Raw genomic sequence first — 14,492 nt, forward strand, 5'->3', positions numbered from 1 at the left:
GGTTTTCTTTGCCATTTTTGCATTGTGTTATGTGCTGCTTTGTTGCATGCTGCATGGCTGAAATGCATGGTCTTCACAGACCACTAATTGTTTAGGCTGGTAGATCACATAATTTGTTAGTTGAAATAAAAAGCTTTTGTAGTAATCAGGTGGTGGTGGGGGATGTTGTTTTGTTTTTTGTGTGTCTTAACCAACATCTGGATTTCATGATTCTACCAAAAAATTTCACTGAGTTATTTATAAACACATCTTTTTATTTTTTATAATTCATTTGGGAAAAACGGAGTATCAGAACTACACACTGTATTGGAAAATCATTTAGGAAAATATGTAGTAGGCTGAAATGCTTATTGATGTTCTGTGGAATTCTTAAATATTCCCAGATATGCTTGACTCCACATACGCATGTCTACAAATTTTCTGTTATTATGTGAATCTAGCAGGGTTTGGGTATTTGTCTTATACCACGTGAAAATCACATAAATTAAGTCAATTTGAAATCTGTGTCAAGTTTAAACACTCTATGTAATGCGTGGCACAGTCATTAGTCTGAAATTTTTTCTTAAGCCATGATGATAGGAAATAGCACATCCTACACATGTATAGCTTCTATGATGGATGTATTGAAAACTCCAGCATCAATGAACATATCTAATTTGGTAATTAGCTGATTAGAATTTGATTAAGATAACATGCATCTAACTCAACTCCAACATATTTCATTCAATTTGAAGAAAAGGAATTCATTTGCTGCAACATTGTAGTGTTCAGAAACATTATGAAAACAATTAAACTGAGAAGAAAGAGTGGAAGTTATTTGGGGGATGTTGCTTTTAACTGTGTTTTGGGATGATCTGAGTTGGTTTTTGTGTTAAGCAAGGTTATTTCTTCAAGGAATGAACTAGTTCACATATACTTTTTTTTTTTTTTTGTAATACTTGCAGTTGTTGCTATTCGAATCTGTTTTTTTTTTTTTTTTTTTCTCTCTCCCTCTCTTTTTTTTTTTCTTCTCTAAAATGTATAACATTTCAAGTTCAAAATCTGAGTCAGTGTAACTTCTAGATAGAGTACTAAAGAAGGGATGTTTTCTGTTCCACCTCTCACAGCTTACTTAGTTTCTGTTCTTAGGTTGGGTTCAAGTAGTAGAAGTTAGATCACTTGGATTCAGATGAGTATTCACCACAGCTATGGTTTAGTTTTTAACTCAAGTTTCCTAGTGTGCAGTAACTAAGAGAATACAAAATCTTTAAGCCAACAGAGAAGTATACTGTATTTTTTCCATGAGTCAAGGTCTCCAAAGCGTGGTTGTTACTGTGAACATACTAACTCAAGTCGGTCACCTTACAGCTTGCTTTACCTTGTCTGATAATTATTTCATGTTAGAAAACCCTATCAAAAGAATTGAACTTCTTGTAGCAATACAAAGGCCCATGCAGAAGAGGTGAAGATGCTCATGAGGACAACCTTTATGAACACAGCGGAAGCCTAATTATTTGTGCATTTCGGAGGTTCCTTAAATGAGCAGGAGTTGCTTCATAATAGCCTTTTGGGATGGTGTGGAGTTTGCTATTTTATTGACATTCCAGATAGGTGTTTTATATTTATTGTGAATTTGAATGGTACTTCTGAGGATACAGCTGCATGTGTGAAAGTCATTAGTAAAAGTCCTGTAGTGTAAGCTGTATGTAAGTCTTGATAAAACGGGAAATTAAACATAAAAGTCTTCTAGAGTGAATTTAAGCAGTTAATTGCATCTGATATCTAAGATTGTCTGTAATTCAGCATGGAATTATTATTTCTTTACATTTTGAAAGTAGATTTTGACCCCAATAATCTACTGTTTGTTTGATAGCTGTATTTCTGCATCAATAAGATTGATTTATTGTCATTATTATTAGTGGGCTGGATTCTAAAGTTTTTAGTGAATAATTTTAGAGAGCTTGATTAGCTTGATTCACTTTTTATGCTGTTAAATCTCTGGTAAGACATTCTTTCCATGTACGTAAGAAATAAAAAAAAAATATATATATATATCAAAATCTCCATATAAGTAATGCAGTGCCACCTAACCTGAAACAAAAAATAGCCGAATAAGACTAATAATAAGAGTGGCCTGCTTTTGCTCACTCATTTTGGGAACTTAGAGAAACTAATCAGAAGAGGACTTCAGATAACTAAATACAGTTGTACTGTTCATGGCATCGACTGCATTTGTAAAACATGCTGAACAGTGCTCCACCCATCAACCTAATACTTCTGTTAGCTCTTGGGGTATGTTTAACTTTAAAACCTCTTGAACTTCTGTGTTTTAATATTTGTATATGTCCAGTCTCCACTGTTTTATTTTAACATTTAGTTCTATGAAGAGTTACATTAAAGAACAGCTTGTTTAACTTTTTATCCTGTTGAATTGTACTTATCTGTTCTCTTTTCATGATGGAATGGAATTTTATATACTACATATTCGTTTCTACAGTCACAGTGTCTTATGTCTAGCTTTCAGGCTTCTGAAAATCACATACATTTTTAATAAAAATATAATTTTTATTTAATTAAAATATGTATATCCACTGAAATATTGGCAATAGTAATAAAACCAGTTTTACTGGAAACCCCCTAATTTCAGGTTTTGTGACTCAAGTTTAAAAAAACAACATGGACTTCTGAAATTTACTCCTGTACTCAGGTTGGAAGTGTACTGAGTCTTGAAATGTTCAATTTAAAAGTTTTTTTTACAGATCGTATTGGTGGCATTTTAAAGTAAAATATTCAGAATACCTTTTTTGTGTTTTTTTTTTTTTTTTCCTTCTTTGTGTATTTTAGAATCATAGCGAAAACAACTAAATACATGGCATCAAACAAAAGCAAGACACAGAATTTCCACTGAACGTAAACCTCTATTTCAGAGCAAATAGCATTTTTAAAGATTTTTATAAGAAATTCTGTCTGAATTTATAAACAAGAGGAGACATTACAGGAAAGAAGTTTCATGATATTTTTGAAAGTCATTTTTAGTGTTACAGTGATATAACTGGCAAAACTTTAGCACACAAAATGAAGCATGCTGTATTTATTATGCTCTCTGAATTCTCCTCTGATATATCAGTTGAACAGCAAGGTTTTTCCAGATTACCAAACTCAGTGTATATTTAGAACTAAGAAAAATGTTTTTCTGTTTCTTTTAAAGTGGATTAACTGGTTGGCCTCAATTTTCCTTTAATTAAATGAAAAGTGGCAAGTGGCTCTTTAAATTGCATATACAATGCTAGCTTCCAGAATACATGAAACACTGTACTGTCAGAATTGGCAAAACTCAGTTATGCACACTCACCTCTCAAAATGATTTATCCTCAAAAGTCACTACACAATTGCAAGTTGTTTTCATGTTACTGTCATCAAAGAAACTTCCAGTAAATTTAAGCTAGATGATTCCAGATGAAAAGTATAGTACTTTAAATAAATGGGGCAGTCATTAAAGCTATCGTACCTTAATGCTGAATAATACAAAAACATAAGGTGCAGATTCATAACTATTACTGATCTTCCTTGAATTGAGGTAGTCGTGTAAATCTGTTTTAGAGGTGAGGCACTGAAGTTGGCCCTTTTAGACATTGCTTACCTTGCATTGTATGTTAATGTTGCTTCAGAACATATTTTTCACATCTCATCAGAATTTAAGAAAATTTTATTATCAGTGGAAAAACAAACACTGCAGCATCTACTATGGGGATATGCCTAAATCTTGTCTCATTTTCAGAATAACTGGATTAATTTCTTACTTTTCCATCTGGTTGCACCTTAGAAAGTACCTGATTCCTCATAAACATACGGCTCGTGTGTCTACATGGTATAAATAGATCACCAGGGTTACTTTTCAGGGAAATGGAGTGAGCATCTCTTTAGTACACAGTGGCTTTCAGCATATATGCATCTACACATACACTCACTGTGTGACAATTCAATCCACAGTCTAAGGCAGGGTTGCCTTGATTGTTTCACTCCATCCCTGCTTTCATTAGCATGATTCTGCACCCTCTTCTTCACCAACACTGGCATTCATATCACCAGACAGTAAAATAGTATGGAGAAAAAATAGGGGTTGACAGAAAAAGGAGCTGACGGAAAACTTCAGAGGTGAGGAGGAGGTGTGGAGTTTTTTTTTGTTGTTGTTGTTGTTTTTTTTGGTATGATTCATTTTGGCCATGTCAGCTTCCTCATCTGGTCATTACGTTGCATTACCACAAAAGTGCCAATGCAAAGAGGATGAGGCCGCATGGCCAGGGGCAGCCACAGAAACTGTGGTTCAGGTTTGTTTGATCTACTGTGTTTGCAATGCAACAGTACCCCCACCCCCAGTTTTGGTAACAGAATAGCATTTAAAGTGCTGCAATAAACTTCCCACACCATTATTGCAATTTACCTTTTCAAATCTGTATTTCAATGAAACTACTCACTACTTTAATTTTTATGTTTGCTGATATTTTCAAGTGAAGTATCTACAGTTAATAAAGCATAGTACCCTGTATGCAGACTATGGTATTTTCAGTAGTCTGTCTTAAGCATTGTCTGTTTTATTTATTTATTTTTGATTGAGAAACTTTGGAAGTATAAAGAAGCAAGAAAAATTCTTTTCATTTTTGCAGCAATTTTTTTTTTTTTTTAAATCAATTAAATAAGCTGTGGATGAAATGTATTTGCCCTAAATTTGCCCTGGATTTAAAAAGTGAACTTAGAGGTGACTTATATATGGCAAGATCATAGGCTGTGCATGTACATACAAGATGTGTGTGTAAGTTCTCTTTTTACATACGTTAAGTGTGAAAAAAAGTCATTGCAATGGGAGATACATTTTATGTCATACATGCCACACTTGATCCTGGTATGAGTACTTGTAACCTATTGGTAACATCAGGGTGCTAAACTTCTTTATGACACTGTATGTTAAGAGCAGCTTGTGAAAATTAAACAGTTTTCATTTTACTGAGAGGGGGGAAATAAATGTTCAAATAAACTTGAATGAATTAAAACAAAGTTTATAAAACTTAAAATAAAAAGCAGACAATACACTGTAGCTCTAATTAACCCCACATTTAAGTGCTTCCTTCTTGATTGCCTCAGCTATTTGATGAGAGATGCTTTACTGCCTAGTCAGTGCATTTGTGCAAACAAGGCTAAGACAACAAACTGCATGTTTTTTAACTTGACTGTCAAAATTACACAGAAGTTGAATTACTCTTCTGCAATGTCATTTACTCTTTCATTAAAACCAGAGATGGTTAGCAGAGTGTAGGTATGCTTTAAAGTATGCTCAGTTTAATTGGTTGGTAATTTTCCTTCCTATTTAGGAAATGATGCAACATCAATAGTCAACTGTCTTCACATACTGGGCCAGACCTTGGATGCGAGGTAACGCTGAATATATTTTCTGAAGATCAAAGAAAATCACTTATTAGAGAACAGTATCCAGTCAGATACATTCTTGAGAAAGATAGTGCTGAAAAGAATTCCTGCTACAAAATAAGTGTTTTTTTGTTTTTGTTTTTTTTTTTTTTAAACTTACCTAGGGGTTGGAAAAACAGTATTTTTATCTTATGCTTTCAGTTTCAGTTCAGAGTGGTGGTGTCAAGGAACTGATGGCTGTACTCTCATCTGCTTTTCATCACATGACAGTCTCAAGACCACAATAGCATTAGAAATATTTTGTTCTTTTGCTTATGCTGTCTAATAAAAAAATAAATAAATCAGGAGTTAAGTGCATATAGGGTGCAGTGAACCAGTTTCAGAGTGTCTTCGTTGCAAAGTTAATTCTGTTTCCAATTTGAGGAAAAAAACTCAAACCTATTATGTTGAATTCAGTACTACTTCTAGGTTGAGTTGGCTACTTTAGCCACAGTGAAGTCTATAGAAGACTTTAAAAAAAAAAAAAGAAAAAAGAGAAAAATCCCCCAACCAACCAAAACCCAGTTTGGCTCCTCTTTTTCAAGAATGATGAATTGCAGGACTTCTCATTCTTCCTCATTTTTTATTTATTTCATTTTATTTTTCCTCTGAAGGCAAAATAATCCCTGTCTTTAATATGATCTGTATTTTGTCAATGGGAAACCAAATACAATATCCTTATTTTCTTATAAAACATTTTTTTTTTTCAGTAGGTTGTTCTGCTGTGAGAAGATTTTATAATCCCCAAAGATGAAAGAATTTTCTTCAGATCTTTGTTATATACTTCATATAAGCCAAAACTAGACTTTATTCCAGGCTTGTTTAATAGAGTATTCTCTTTCATTCTCGTTGCATGGTATATACAGGACTGTGATGAAAACTGGTCTGGAGTCTGTTAAGATGGCACTGAGAGCTTTTTTGGACAATGCTGCCGAGGATCTGGAGAAAACAATGGAAAATCTGAAACAAGGCCAGTTTACACACAGCAGAAACCAGCCCAAGGGAGTTACACAAATCATTAATTATACCACAGTGGCTCTCCTGCCAGTGCTATCTTCATTATTTGAGCATATTGGACAGCACCAGTTTGGGGAAGATTTGATATGTATGTATTATTTAGACATGTCATGCTACTATCCATAATGTCACATAGTAAGCATTAATAATTTCTCTAGCGTGCAGGTTTTAGTGAACTTTCTGTAAATATTAAAGCAGCTGTGTCTGCTCAGTTTTGGTTTCTGTGGCGTAGATTCACTGTGGTCTTGTTCCTGTGTGAAAAGTTCATTTAAGTTAATTTGTCTTTGCCCTGCCTATACCTGAGGTTGTACCCAGGTAGGGTATACTGTGATACCTGCCCCTTGACTCGGTTTCAGTTAGCAGGGAATGTGGGTGGCTGCATCTTAGATCCTAAGGAAAAGTGTAAGGAGTTTCTGAAGAACTGAAAGAACAGGTACTGAAGAAGGGATATAAGATATTAAGATATGTGAGACTTCATTTCTGTAGAGATTCTGATTGTAGCAGATTATGTGATTTATTTTTCCAAGCCCAATCTTTTCAGGAAAACCTTTTTGTACTCTCCAACACAAAATTTTAATCGTATGTGGTTTAGGAACTCAAAAAGAATTCTGTTGTCCAGTCTGTATTAAAGGATTATTAAATTATTAAAGGATGTATTAAAGGATGTATTAAATTATTCTGCTTCTGTACAGCTAACTAGCTGTAGCAACACCTAAAGAAGGATCTGGAAGAATAGACTTTTTTTTTTTTTTTTTTTTAGAATCCCCCAAAATAATTATTTAATTATTAGAGAACTGTTTGCAGCAGTTTGCTTTTATATTGATGGACTTAAATGTGTTGAGTGCACTTTCCTCATTAAATTATTTCTGTAAAATTCAAGAGTCTTTCATAGTATCCAGAAAGAAGTCATCTGTGGTGTTAAATATATCACTGCTTCATTATAAATCACTTTTTCAGTGATTTTTCATTCTCTAATATTCTGTTTTGAAACTGAATAATTAGCCTTATGTGATATTCTTAATCAGCTATTCTACATATCTCATGTTATTGTCAAACTCTCAATTTTAGAATTCATAAACTGAGAAAGTTATCAATTGGAATTGCCTACTTGTAAGATTATCTTATTTGTACTACTGTGATGGCAGGCATCTTGACCTAGTGCTTGTACCTAAGAGCAGTACTATGTTTACAGGGTACTCCATGGTGTGATCAAAAAGGTGGGTTGTGTGCCTGAGATTACTGTTAAATACAGAACTCGGAGATGAACAGAACTAAAATCACATTGTAGTAAAGAGCCAGACTATGTTGCATTGACACATTTTACATAGATATTAAATGAATAAATTCTCAGGTTATGCAATTAGACAGTATAATTGAAGAGTTGGTATGCAATTAATTTCAGAAAGTGAGTGCACTAGTTAAATACGATAAAGTACAATTGTAATCTTAGCTGATAACTTAGTATTGAACGAAGTAGAAGTTTTGAGTAAAAAGTATGGCATTGAAGGGTCAGAATATTATTTTTGTATTAGAGAGACATTGCTATTGATTGTCTTTGATAGATGTCATTTATGTAGTTATTGTCAGAAGAATTGTAATGAGGTTATTTTCCTCATACCTATCATTTTCTTTTCTTTAGTGGAAGATGTTCAGGTCTCCTGTTACAGAATATTGGCCAGTTTGTATGCTCTGGGAACCAGCAAGAGTATTTATGTAGAACGGTAAGGAGAAGAAATATTCCTCTATATTTAATATTTGCAGTTATACTCACTTTAATGAATATGCAGTCCAGAAAGCAATATAGGAAGAGGTGGTTGTTGGAAATGTATCTTGAAAGAAAAAAGGTGTTTAGGTGTTAAGCAGAATCCAGGGGCATTTATTGTATTATACTTAAGATGTTATATTATACACTTGTCAAAATATATTAATTCAACAACAATTACAGATAAAATAGTCTGACAATAGATATGACTTTATTTAAGATCCAGCTGGAGAACTGTAAAGATATGCTATTCAGTTAGGCTACGGTTGTAATTATTTCTAATATATTCATAGAATCATAGAATGTCTTGAGTTGGAAGGGACCTTAAAGATCATCTAGTTCCAGCCCCCGTGGGTAGTTCCATAGAAGGTATATGTAAGAATCGATAATTATTGTGTATGGTTACCTACAAACATTGCAAGTGGAAAGCAACATAGCATGCTTTTTTTATGTGTATGTAATGGATATATACCTGGATTATGACCTAATGAAAAGATTATGACCTAATAAAGATTATGACCCAATGAAAAGAAAAAAAAATGGAAGAAGGAGCAAGTGGGAAAAATAATACTGAGGAAGTTAGATTTAATAAAATGAAGTTAACAAACTGGATCAAGAAAGAAAATAAGTTCCTAAAATGAGTTAAACCTTAAGACCAAAGATGAATCTTGTGATCTGTGAGTTTGGAGACCTTTTTTAACTTGACAGTTCGCTTTGTTCCTGGAGTTCTGTCATCTGCATGGCTCAACTTGCTTAGCTAAACATTTGTCACATTCCTAAAATTTGCTCTGGTCGCTGGATTGGAAATCCAAACAAACAGTTTTAAATGTCACATGAAGGACCTAAGTGAAGTGACAGGTGATCACCTGCTTCTTCATAGAAATGGGCTTTTTACAATTTTGACACATTTAAAAATTTTGGGCCTCAAATAAATGCTGTCATATGTTTGAAGAGATGCATATGTTTGAAGAGATGAGAGCAGTATTTTTGTGCAAAAATTGTAATTAACCAGTATTAGCAATTTAACATTTTGTGAAGGACTTGGCTTTCTTTCCAGGCTAACGTCTGCTTATTACTATGTCTCAGAAAAAGGAAATTTTTATAATTCAAATACAATAGTCATATTTGGTCTCTTGATACGTCAGTCTATTTGGTAACAGTAGCAGAAACTGTAATGTCAGTAAAGCTGAGAGGAAAGGAATGCAACAGAAGCCATTATTATGATGACTTTGTGTTTTCCATGAATGTTCCTCATTTGCTTCCAACTAAGTAGGCTATCTTTGACATTTTATGTCATAACATTTAATTCATATATTATTAGAGTTTGTGGCACTTCATTTTCTACTACCTTTTCTTGTGTTGATGATCCTAATAAAGTACTAGCTTGAGATGAGCACATCTTAGAGTAGAATAAAGGCTGATTTACAACTACCCCAGAGTGTATTTGTCAAAGATTTGTGTATTTAATGACGTTTATTAATTCACAGGCAACGATCAGCACTAGGAGAATGCTTGGCTGCCTTCTCAGGTGCCTTTCCAGTGGCTTTTTTGGAAACTCATTTGAACAAACATAATATCTACTCAATTTACAATACCAAGAATGCAAGAGAGAGAGCAGGTATTTCTAGAACCTCATATGATGTTTATGAAAAAACAGATTTCTCTAGAAATGTTGCTTGCCTAGTAAATGTGTATTTTTGCATGCAGATTATAGTGCAAGAATTTTCTTTTAATCTCTTAATTACATTTCTTTCCTAAATCAATGGGCAAGGTCTGGTAAAACTGATTATTTTACATTTTTAAAGATACCAATATTTTAATTTTGAAATACTGTTCTCAAAATATTGCTTTGGAATCATGTAGAATCATGTGGAGGTATGTTTCATTGTATTAATATTTTCTCAACTGCAAAGCTCATATTGGAAGAAATTCTGAAATTTAATCTTTAATTGTTGAACCTTGCACAAAGGAATTATTTTCATTATAGAAAGCTTTGTTATTGAAGCTTGTTTGTAGCCAGTTTTTGCTAAATGGTGCGAAAACATGTTTTTTTTGTTGTTGTTTGTTTTTTGCTGTTGTTGTTTGTTTGTTTACCCGTTTGATTAGAAGTGTATAAATGTAAATAACAAAAAAAAAAAAAAGAAAAAAAAAAAGAAAAAAAAAAGAGGGGGCAGAATAGCCACTGGAGATAATTATTTTCCATATATGACTTTTTTTATTGATTTTTGGACTTTTTTTTTGTTTTCTTAATAGTTCTCAATTTGCCTACTAGCGTAGAAGAGGTTTGCCCAAATATTCCTTCCTTGGTGAAGCTAATGGAAGAAATTGTGGAACTGGCAGAGTCTGGCATTCGTTACACACAAATGCCACATATAATGGAAGTGATACTGCCTATGCTATGTAGCTACATGTCACACTGGTGGGAGCATGGGCCAGAAAACAATCCTGACAAGGCTGAAATGTGTTGTACAGCCTTGACATCAGAGCACATGAACACTCTGTTGGGTAACATATTGAAAATCATCTATAACAACCTTGGTATTGATGAAGGAGCCTGGATGAAGAGGTTAGCAGGTAAGATGTAAAAGCAAATAGATGAATAAACATGTAAATATATTGAGGATATATATCCATTTATACACTCTGAATTACTCTGCTTTTTTCCTGTTAAAGCTCGAGCAGAATATCACTCTTGTTTTTAAATACAAATTTGATGAACTACAACTGCTGAGCATAAAGGAAAAGTAGTATAAGTGGTGTGTTTTAATCTCTTAATAAATAATTTAAGAAGTACGTTAAACTATTTCTTTTTCCTCCAGAATATGCACATACATATTTTGTATATGTGTGAAATCACAATAATGTGATTTCAGTTTTTCATTTAGGCTTTCTTATGACTTTTCAATGCTTATTGTAGTAGTTATTTTACGATAGCAGTCTGGATTCCTAGTCTACTGAGGGCTGTTAATGAAAAGTGTTCTATGGATAAATTGTAATTACCTAAAATTCTTTGTAATCTATGGATATGTTACAAATGGTTTTGCTGTAATGGTCCAGATGAAGTTCTAATTCACATATTCATTTTTATGAGTAGATTTGCAAAAAAATTGGGCTAACAAATTTCAAATGGCTCAAATGGCTGGTTGGTGGATGGTTGAATCAGTTTAATTTCTGTTTGCACAAGCCTTCCATTGTCCTTAAGTGTGTAACAAACACAGACAGGCTATATGTGTAGGTTCACAAATATCTAGATTGTTTGCCAGTCCTACTTCAGTCAAGTTGATAAACAGCATGCAGAAGAGAAAAAAGTGACCCATAAAACTTATGTGCGCACTAATTTAGCTATGTATGTATCCACCCATACATACTATTACAAAACTTCCACATTGCTCAATAAATTATGCAGGCAAATACCAGTATGTTGCCAGAATGCATGTGAAGAGGCAAGGTTTATGATCTTGCAAGCTTAATCTGTTAAATTGTGATTTCTGCCGTCATAGTTGCAAAGTGAATTGACTGAAATCCTGACCGCATTTAATTCTTGGCAAAACTTCTGCTGATTTCAATGGGGGCAGGATTTTACTCTGTAGTCTAGAAATAAGACACAAGCTGGAGGATAAGGATAAAAATTTTTGTTTGTATTTTGTGGCCAGGTGTACATTATAATATTGATTGCCTTAAATAGTGTTTTCCCAGCCCATCATAAGCAAAGCGAAACCACAGCTCTTAAAGACACACTTCCTGCCACTGATGGATAAGCTAAAGAAAAAAGCAGCAGTGGTTGTATCGGATGAAGAACATCTAAGAGCAGAAGGCAGAGGTGACATGTCGGAGGCTGAACTGCTCATCCTAGATGAGTTCACCACTTTGGCACGGGACCTCTATGCCTTCTACCCTTTGTTGATTAGATTTGTGGACTATAACAGGTATGTGGAGAGGAACAGGTGAATAAATCTTAAAATCATCCTGTCGATACTATCTCTTATCCCTTGGTACGTCTAGCACTGAATTAGCGTTTACTCAACCTGACAATCTTAAAGTTGATCAAACTGATGCTTTGCAATTTAGGAGAAGCTGGAGCCTTTTTCAGAAGAGGAGAAGAAAAACAAACAGAAAAAAAAAAAGTAAAGGCCCAATCCAAATATATTGGATTACAACTAGTATTAATGTAAAAGGGTAATGTGATTAAAACAATTAATGTAATTTTAAGGGTTTAGAAATAGGACATCAAAAAGTGACTGCCACTAGAAAGGATTAAAAAGAAGCGTGGTTGGTTTTGTTGGCTTTCATCCATGTAAAATGTTGAAAACTACTTTTGAAATCAGCATTTCTGCCCTTTTACTGAATTTTAGGGCAAAATGGCTGAAAGAGCCCAACAGTGAAGCTGAGGAATTGTTTCGCATGGTGGCTGAAGTCTTCATTTACTGGTCAAAGTCCCATGTAAGTAATTCCTTGATAAATATATTTTAAGGTAGTTTTCTTAATCAAGACAATTATTAAGTGACTGTGTTTGGGAAAACATATTTCCTGACAGAGGTGAAACTGCAGATGAGAAGGCATTAACTCAACCAACTGTAGGGAACCTGCTTTTGGCAGGGGGGCTGGACTCGATAATCTCCAGAGGTCTCTTCCAACCCCTGTGATTCTGCACTTCTGTGATTAATGACTTTCATGTTTGACACTTAAAACATTTAAAATGTCTGCCTAGTTGTGGGAGTTGTATGTTTTGTAGCATAGTAACACTATGTTAGTTGTTTCATTTAAAGAAAAAACTTTTTCCTAAATTGCAGTCTGTGCACTTGAGCCTCTAGGGCAATTACAATAAAAATTCATTTGAAAAGGTACTCAACAGTACTAGTGGAATGAGAGTTTTCTGAAGGAAAGGCACAGCATGACTTATAGTGACTTAATTTGTATTGCAGTGCAGATTTCTATTTCTTTAATTGGTTAAAGGTGTAAAATTCAAATATTAAGCCTGGGTCTGTATCTGGCTTGCATGAAGGAAAGCTAGTAAGGGAAGCTGATGTTCTAAGAACAAGGAAGTATAAAATACATCTTAAAGTAGTTCTCCAAATAAAATATTTTTCCAAGATGATACTGTTTCATATTTTATGAATTTTACCAGTTAAGGATTTCTTCTTAATTCCGCTTCTACTAAATATAGAATGCTTGGTTCTCAAGTCTGTTTTCTGTAGTTCATATGCAAAAACCAAGGGGTCTGGAGTAAGACCCCTTAATCAGACACCATCACTGATGGTGCAAAAGTGAAAGTAAAGTATGATTCCTGCAAATACTAGAGCAAAAAGAAGGAAAAACTCAAAATTGAGAGAAACTAAATAATTTCAGATATTGGATCTTGTTATGGACTGTGTCTATACCAAATTTATTTTCTGCCATAACTTCATTTTTTTCAAGTCTTGGGAACAAGATACCTTCTTATTTGTGTAGCTGTGCTTCAGTTGGACTGTAAGATTTATTATAAACATTCACATGTGCAGAAAACTCATTGTACTGTAAACAGATACTAGATCATCAAGTTACTTGTGTATGTATAACATCAGTCTTTTATTCAAACTTGCATCAAAATAATACTGGGGTTTATAAAGGTAAAGATGAAATGCATGGTTTATATGTAAAGGCGATATTTTTATAGTGAAGTAGAGGAGATTTTATCATGGCTGCTTTTCTTGGGGGTGTTTAAGGAAAGGTTGGCTGTAGTGCTTAGGGACATGGTTTAGTGGGTAATATTGGTGGTAAGGGGATGGTTGGACCAGATGGTCTTAGAGGACTTTTCCAACCTTAATGATTCCATGATTCTGTAATTCTATAACCAAAGAAACGTGAAACTATAGTATAGGAAAAAATAATAATAATAAAAAAATCCTGAGACAGTTAATATAAATAAATCTGAAATTCAAGGCTGTTTGATCATCCATTCTATTTTTCTGTCCTTGTGTTATTTTTGTGGATTTTATAAATTTCCATTTCATCTACATTTTTATGTAAGATCTGTTTGGATACATTCCTCATATACTGTAAGCACTTTTGACTAAGATTTTCTATGTTTCAGAATTTCAAAAGGGAAGAGCAGAACTTTGTGGTACAAAATGAAATCAATAACATGTCTTTCCTTATCAGTGACACCAAATCTAAGATGTCCAAGGTAGTGTAAATATTTTTATATTTTTCTCTTTGCAAAGGGGAAGCTGATGGGAAGACTCCAGAGAAGAATGGCTATTTATTTATTTATTATTATATTTATTAACCCTTTATG

General features: G+C 33.7%; 1 protein-coding gene across 13 annotated transcripts in view; it reads left to right on the forward strand.

Annotated features, from left to right (window-relative positions):
• Positions 1-14,492, forward strand: part of RYR2 (ryanodine receptor 2) — a 406,035-nt gene that overhangs the window by 318,846 nt on the left and 72,697 nt on the right. For all 13 annotated transcript variants that reach the window (XR_011808125.1, XM_027453781.3, XM_072035589.1 and 10 more), the window contains 8 exons: positions 5,346-5,406; positions 6,306-6,544; positions 8,096-8,177; positions 9,706-9,836; positions 10,472-10,792; positions 11,904-12,144; positions 12,571-12,658; positions 14,289-14,381. Coding sequence is in view for 12 of the 13 variants with exons in the window: in XM_027453781.3 (XP_027309582.2) it covers positions 5,346-5,406; positions 6,306-6,544; positions 8,096-8,177; positions 9,706-9,836; positions 10,472-10,792; positions 11,904-12,144; positions 12,571-12,658; positions 14,289-14,381 (1,256 nt within the window). In the remaining variant the exon portion in view is untranslated. The remainder of the gene's footprint in view (positions 1-5,345; positions 5,407-6,305; positions 6,545-8,095; positions 8,178-9,705; positions 9,837-10,471; positions 10,793-11,903; positions 12,145-12,570; positions 12,659-14,288; positions 14,382-14,492) is intronic.

The sequence above is a fragment of the Anas platyrhynchos genome, chromosome 3 (genome assembly GCF_047663525.1).
Source record: "Anas platyrhynchos isolate ZD024472 breed Pekin duck chromosome 3, IASCAAS_PekinDuck_T2T, whole genome shotgun sequence".
Taxonomy (NCBI): Eukaryota; Metazoa; Chordata; class Aves; order Anseriformes; family Anatidae; genus Anas; species Anas platyrhynchos.